This window comes from Sinocyclocheilus grahami, unplaced genomic scaffold (genome assembly GCF_001515645.1).
Source record: "Sinocyclocheilus grahami isolate Dianchi unplaced genomic scaffold, SAMN03320097.WGS_v1.1 scaffold576.1, whole genome shotgun sequence".
NCBI lineage: Eukaryota > Metazoa > Chordata > Actinopteri > Cypriniformes > Cyprinidae > Sinocyclocheilus > Sinocyclocheilus grahami.
The window spans coordinates 277,989-285,525 of record NW_015505755.1 but is presented as its reverse complement, the minus strand read 5'-3'; the positions used below and the strand labels follow the sequence as shown (position 1 = coordinate 285,525).

The 7,537-nt window shown below is 40.1% G+C and overlaps 1 protein-coding gene across 1 annotated transcript in view; it reads right to left on the bottom strand.

Moving 5' to 3' along the window:
* Positions 1 to 215: 215 nt before the first annotated feature.
* LOC107556702 (potassium voltage-gated channel subfamily KQT member 5-like) overlaps positions 216 to 7,537 on the bottom strand; it is a 152,830-nt gene continuing 145,508 nt past the window's right edge. Inside the window, exons 12-14 of the mRNA XM_016239874.1 lie at positions 5,775 to 5,906; positions 3,539 to 3,665; positions 216 to 1,422 (exon numbers count right to left, since the gene is read on the bottom strand). Of these exons, the coding sequence (XP_016095360.1) occupies positions 298 to 1,422; positions 3,539 to 3,665; positions 5,775 to 5,906 (1,384 nt within the window). The 3' untranslated portion in view covers positions 216 to 297. The remainder of the gene's footprint in view (positions 1,423 to 3,538; positions 3,666 to 5,774; positions 5,907 to 7,537) is intronic.

Sequence of the window (7,537 nt, the reverse complement as noted above, 5' to 3'; positions counted from 1 at the left end):
TATTAAAGAATAGCAGAGTCCATACCACAACTATAACGATAAAGACAAAGAAAAACGATATCATTGGAATGACTTTCAAAACGATTTTTCTCGAGCTGATAAACGATAAAAAAATTTACAGCCAATCAGAATCCATCCTGCTGTAACGAGCTCAAGAATTTAAAGCGGCAGATGTGCATGCGCTTAGAGTAAACAGACGATATCGTTCGCTGGTGTGGACGCTAATATCGTTATCTTTATAGTTATCGTTCTTGGTGTGAACTGGGCTTAAGAGTTTGTAACACATTAGATATTGCATTATTTTAGTCGAACATGTGGCATGTTCATAGTCTCATTGCTGCCCGTATTGGGTGTATGTCCACTTGCTAGGTTGTGACTAGCACCAGCAGTACTACTTGTCCTAAGCAGCTCGGAGGAGTAGGATGCATCAATGGGGGTCTGGGAGAGAAAGTTGAACCCTTGAGTATGTGTCTTATTTGAGATCTCAAGGTCTCTATCGCTGATGAAGAGATCAGCTTCTCCCCAGGCCCCTACTCCCATCTCAATTCCCCCAGCTGAAGAGTCCTGGCTGCTGCTAACACTGGTGGAGAAACTAGCCTGACTAGAATGTGTGTCCACACCAAGACCTTCCAGAGCAGGCTGCATGAGGTACTGTACAGAGAAGGACTTCCCCAGTCCTATATCCCCACTGGACTGGCCTTGAATCGGGGCAAAAGGAGAGACTGGAGCAAGAGGGTCCATCTCTGCATCCATGCTTATATGTCTCCTCCAAGAACTGTCCTCTTTAGCACTGGGTCTGGTTTTTTGTTGAAGCTTGCAGCTAATATTAGAGTTAAGCCCAAAGTCTATACCAACTCCTCTGAAGCAGGATTTGGAGTAGTCGGTGGGGTCTGACCTACATGGTCCCATGCTGCGAACGTGGCCTGTTTGTGGAGGAACAGAAAAAAGGTGAAGTTTTGAAGAGGCCGGGGATGGAAGAGGAGGAGGTGGTTGACGGACACATGGAAAGTGGCCTACAGAAGAGTGAAAACTGCTGACGCTGAGGATTTGAGAAGGACTCACTTGTGCTGATGGACACTCCAAGGAAGGGGTTGAAGGAACGTGGAAGGTTGATGGGTTAAAAGGTGAGGCAGAGGCTGGATTGAGCCCAGGAGATGATGCTGTGGAGTTGTTCTGGTTGAGGTTGAGTTCTTTGGGGGCTAATATTAATTGGAGGGCTCTGGGGTGATTACCACAGATGGAATGGCTGACCTGGGAGGAGCAAGAGATATCCTTACTGAGGATGGTACTCTGATAGTCACAGGTATCCTCCAACCCAAAAGGAGGGAGAGAGGAGAGAGTGAGGGCAGAAGAAGAACCCTTCTGCAGAACCTGCCGGTAGATGTCCAGCAAAGAGTCCAGCTTAGCTTTAATAGACTGTACCTATAGAGACGGTAAACAGAACACAGATTGTCAGAAAACATGGATTATGCTTAATACAGTGGTTTTTCAATAAAGCAGTTAAAGGGGAAAGAAAGATTGTGTGTTTTTAGCATTTTAATTTAGATTAGAGTTTGATAGGCCCCCTGGTTAAGAACCACTGGTTTAACTGGTTTAGTATTATGTTTAATATGATAATCGATAAACAGTAAAACATGAGACAATGACATGAGAATTTTTTTTTAATCAAGGTAAATATCATTTCTGAACAGGATATTATATTATGTGTAATTTCCATTCAAACATGAAAATATTATATATTTGTGTGTATTTAGGATATGTAAAAGACTAGCTATGAAAATAGCCTTATCAAAGAGTTGGCCATTTCTATTCCAATAACGTTAAACAAATCCATCACAATCAATTTCATCCCATAATGTTATTAAACACAATTCATCTTTAGAAACAGAAATTAGTGTAGGATCTCTGTCTTCAAACGGACCCACTCACACTATTGAGTCACACATGAAACAATCACATTCCATTGAGACAAACTGAAGAGCACCCTATGATCTCCATCTGCGGTCGTAAAACTCATGCAGGGTCAGTGAAGTGTCTCAGCAGTTCCTGTCCCATCTAGCTTATGGTCTCAAGAGACTCAAATAAAAACAGTGCTTAAACCCCTCGAGGACCAGATGTGCAGTGTAACTTTGACCGACTTCAGCATAAATAACTATCTAAGAGACAACAGAACAAAGAACATGGTATCTGGAAATGTTCCAGCGACAGACTCGCCCAGACCCCATGACCGTTTAACGCATAAATTGATAATCCGATAAACAGAAAGCAACAGAATAAGAGCTCCCTGTCCAGCAGAAGGATGGCATATCTACACTCGTGACATGGGCATGACCTCAGGACACCTCCCCTTTTCCCCCTGCATTCCAGAAAAGGGACGCATCCTTTTACTACTTTCAGAAAAGCGAAAGAAGTCGATTGGAAGATCGCGCCGTGGGACGGACTTAGGCCGCGGATCAAAAACCCAATGCAAGACAGACTCGCTTGTTTGCTTCTTCGCCTTTTGCCATGTTAAGAGCACTCCAACTTGTGCTCACACGCTTACCATCATAGCGATCGGTCATCTAAAACTCAAACACTTCAGTTGAAACTTCGTGATCGTCAGAGATCTTCAAAGAACTTAAAGTCTTGCAAACTTAGACTGTCTCAGAAGAACCGCCAGAGGCTCCTCCGTAACCCGGCAACCAACCAATCCAACGAGGGCTCTCCCGAAGGGACGGCATCCTGACGTCCTCTCAGTAAACAATCAGCAACGGAATTCCCTCAAGCAGCCAAACCAGGAAACTCAGCTTTTCAGCTGTCACCCAAAAACGCAAGTACAAACAAGGTCTTCTATCCGCTGAAATAGGTGCTGAACCATTTAAGCAGTAAACGTAAGACAAACCTCTGCTTTGTGATTTTCTCAGGTTGCAAGTAAGAGAACTGTAGCGAATATCTTGTTAAAACTTTGGGCTTTCCTCAGAACTCCATTAACATCATTCTTCAGAACTGTATGTATGTGTGTGTGTGTATGTGTGTTTTAGCTTAGTTTAAGAATAGAATAGCCAATAAATTCGTGTTTCATTTATAAAGAATCATTGTCTGGTGTCGTATAATTTTAAAGTCAAACCTTGCCAAGATCACGTTACCTCGCTAAGAGCTTACAAATTATCATAATTGTATTGACCTGTGGCCAAGGAAAATACACATAGTCAGATTGTTAAGATACACGGACATTAACGTCTCGCTCGTTGATAAGGTGTAAACTATTAAAATCTGAAATCAGTTCTAATCAGGTTGACTTCGAATTTTCCGATTCGAGTCCTCTCAAAACCTGAATGAATTAATAATAATTAATTCCCTAAGAAAAGTAATCAGACATTACATTAGACTTTGTGCATTTGACAAAACTTTAGAAAAAAAGCCTCCTATGATGCATGTATGTCCATAGTTAATACATATTTAATAACATTCAATGAAATATGAGATGAATTGATTCAGTGTGACATCCAGGACATGTGATTATGTAATGCACTGTTTAACTGAGTGTCTCTATACTCACTTGTCTTTCTACCTTACACACCCTTCCCAGCATGCTCACGTCTTCCAGAATGTCTCCGTCAGATAATAGCTTTTCTCTGACCTTTTTATCCATATGCATCTGGCCCCTACCAAGAATCTGATCCACCCTGAAAGTGAGAGAAAGAGATGTTAGCAAAAAGACACAGGAATGAAATGTGTGCAAAGAAATGAAGATTCTCATCCTAATGAGCAGACAGAGAATTGAGAGAAACTATGATGACAGAAATAATGATAGAAATTGCTACTATTAGCAAACAGGATTCAAGATTTCAATTTATCTTGTATACTAAAGTCCTTAGTGAGGAATTGAAATTTATATAGAATTATTGTTAATTTGCTGTTCATAGTTCATATTGTTAATTTGCTGTTCAAATCAGGGCTGTCCAAACTCGGTCCTGGAGGGCGGTGTCCTGCAGAGTTATGGACAGCCCTGATTTAGACTATGAAAAACGTCAGGAACTGTGATGTTCTGGTTTGGCCACATGGTGGCACTGGTCTCACTTCATTACAAACCTTGATAATTTGACTCCACTAGGCTTCAGTGAGAAAATAAAATAAAAAAGATACAGACTTATGGTGACAAATGGCTTGAGAAGAGATACTTGGCATACAATTGTCTGCCTTTTTTTACCTTTTAAATTAGACTAAATCTCAACTCCCAAGGTTTTATGGAATACCAAAGTGTCCACTTATTACATACTTGAGAATCTCAGCAAATGCATCAATACGTCTTTCGACTATTTTTTGCTAACTGTTAATTTTTTGCTAGGTGATCATGAATACTGAGTAAATGGACATTCTACGCATTTGACAATTTTCCCATAATATGCAGCAAGGCAGTACACACATTCAAACGCAGTGTTCTGAGTCGAAAATGTATGCAGCCATGATGAATAATGGCACATAATGATGTGCAATAATGATATATAGCTTCTTAAACACTCCGCATCACAATGTCTGGCAGAACCTCAGGGCTTCACCACCACCCAGTGACCCATATATGACCAAGGAGAAGCACTGCCTCAGGGCCCTCAGAACAGATGTGTCGTGATGACTAATTAATGCAAACCCAACATACCAGTGTGGATAAGATATAGAGGTCATGAATGTGGTTGCTAATAATCTTTGATTGTCATTGCTGAGTAAATGTTTTAGTTCACATACTGTATTATGCAACGTAGACTGATTGGCTGTGTATCAGGTATGATATGACCCCTGTTCCTAATGTGATATTAGCTGTAATTTATATGTAAAGAGAGAATGCCTAGTGATTAGTGCACATGCTTCATTTTGCGCTCATGTGGGTAATGCAATGCGAGTTCAAGTCTTTCCTTTTAATTTCAAGTGGCATAAAGTAAAAATTAAGACTTGTGTTATCTGCAGGTACACGTGTAGACCTACTCTAAAAGACAATTGTTAATAACAATAACAGTGTTAATCGATCAGCTATAGGCAGTTCTACAATAGGCACCAATGTTTTTATTCAGATCAAGTCAGTTCAAAATCAGTGTAAAGTAAAGTAGTTCTACAGAAAACAATAGTGTTGTTATTCAGCTTAATTCTTTTCAAATTTTGTTCTCATCTGATGGTGTCAGTCAATGTGGTTGTATCAAAACATTTCTGAAAGTTAAGGGTCTTTCAGACCCCAACTAAGAAAACCAGAAGCTGGCAGTGGCAAGGAACCCAAACTCCATCAGGTGACACAAATGAAGAAAAAAATTTGGGAGAAACTCCTCTGGCCTATATTGCAAATATATTTACACATACACATTAAGAACAAATGAAAATAAGAGAAAGTGAAAGTGACGTGACGTGTAGCCAAGTATGGTGTCATACTCGTAATTTGTGATCTGCATTTAACCAATCCAAGTGCACACACACAGCAGTGAGTAGTGAACACACACCCGGAGCAGTGGGTAGCCATTTTTGCTGCAGCACCTGGGGAGCAGTTGGGGGTTCGGTGCCTTGCTCAAGGGTCTAACCTCAGTTGTGGTATTGAAGGTGGAAGAGAGCACTGTACATTCACTCCCCCCACCTACAATCCCTGAGGGTACAGAGACTCGAACCTGCGACCTGCGGGTTACAAGTCCGGCTCTCTAACCATTAGGCCACAACTGCCCCATGCCCCCTCCCAATGCCATCTCATATAAACAACTTACCCCAAACTTTTGCATATGGTGGAAAAACATATTCGTACAGGAGTTGGTTTATCTTACCTGGTTTGCAGACTCTTAATTCGACAGAGCATGTCTAGATGACCGGCTGAATATTGCTCTATTACATCCTTTACGTCATATGGGCGCAGAGTTTCCTTAAACTTCTTCTTCGCCACATGGAATTTCATGATCCTGCAAAACCATATGCTAATGTTATTCTTCCTTTGAAGTCTTATGCAGCCCAAAACAAATATGTGAGCACAAATACAGAATCTGTCTAAAATACAGTACAACGATTTTTCAGTGACTAGATTATCGAAGGGAACAATAATAATAAAAAAAACCTTAGCCCAGTATATTTCAAATCAAATCAAACTGGAGTGACTCAGAATAACCACAGCAATGTTTCTGAAAACAAAGGTGATCAAATGACAGAGTAGACAAATCCAACACCCTGAGAAAGTCTGAGATTGGTGTCACACACATGACCAAACAGAGCCCAGCTGAAATCTACAGGGTTACCACAGCATTTCGCCTACAGCCTGGAATATTCAGTGAAGCAGGACAGCCTAAAGAAGACTGAGTTCATTTTTCATTCCTCAAAGTAAAAGCAAAAGTGAGAGGCTGGAAAAAATGAGCACATACTGTCAATCAAGCACTCAGCTTTCCACTGACCCACACATACTAGACAAAACAAAAAGAAAAGAGCGTGGTTGATGTGTGTCAAGTGTGAACAGTATGACAGTATTCTTTCTTCATAGTGAAATTAGTGAAACGAGATAATGAGACACTGATTCATCTCATGCTCTCAGTAACTATGAGAATAATTATATAAGACTGACAAGCAGACAATGCCATATTCATTAAAGGTGATGTGCATATTTTTGTGTATTTATGTTAAAATATTTTCTCAGTTTAGGCTCTAGAGTTTAAGAAAACCTTTTGTAGGTTGATTTCTCAGAAAATTGTAAACACTGTGGCTCTGCAGTGCAGTCAAACATCGCACTCTCTGCATAAGGCCTGTACCACAAAGTAGGTTTAAGCTGCGATCCACCCAAACACGATAAAATTATAAAATTATTAAGAACACTGTGGTATGGTTAGCCAGGTTATATTTGTTTGGGTTTGTAAAACTAAAACCAATTATAATACGGTTACATTCCTTGATTCTGATTGGTCAGCAGCTGTGTTTTATTCATGCGCGTGTCTGTGTGGAAGCCTACCGTTTCCGAAGTGAGGAGGGGATATTACAATATTTATTATTTTTCTGTTTCAGGTATGATTCTGTAGCTATGTCCATATGTTTACACTGTAATGATGCTTGCAAACTCGCGCTGTGTCTGTTTTAAAACTAAAAGACGGGAAAACAGACGTTTTCTCATGCTGAGATTATAAAATTATTAAGAACACTGTGGTATGGTTAGCCAGGTTATATTTGTTTGGGTTTGTAAAACTAAAACCAATTATAATACGGTTACATTCCTTGATTCTGATTGGTCAGCAGCTGTGTTTTATTCATGCGCGTGTCTGTGTGGAAGCCTACCGTTTCCGAAGTGAGGAGGGGATATTACAATATTTATTATTTTTCTGTTTCAGGTATGATTCTGTAGCTATGTCCATATGTTTACACTGTAATGATGCTTGCAAACTCGCGCTGTGTCTGTTTTAAAACTAAAAGACGGGAAAACAGACGTTTTCTCATGCGTGTTTCTCATGTATGTGTGTGAGAAAACATCATATATGGTGTTAAAAAAAAATGACACAGCGTATGATAAGAGCTCCTATTCTCTGTTTTTATTTAAGCTCCATTAGATGAGGCATGT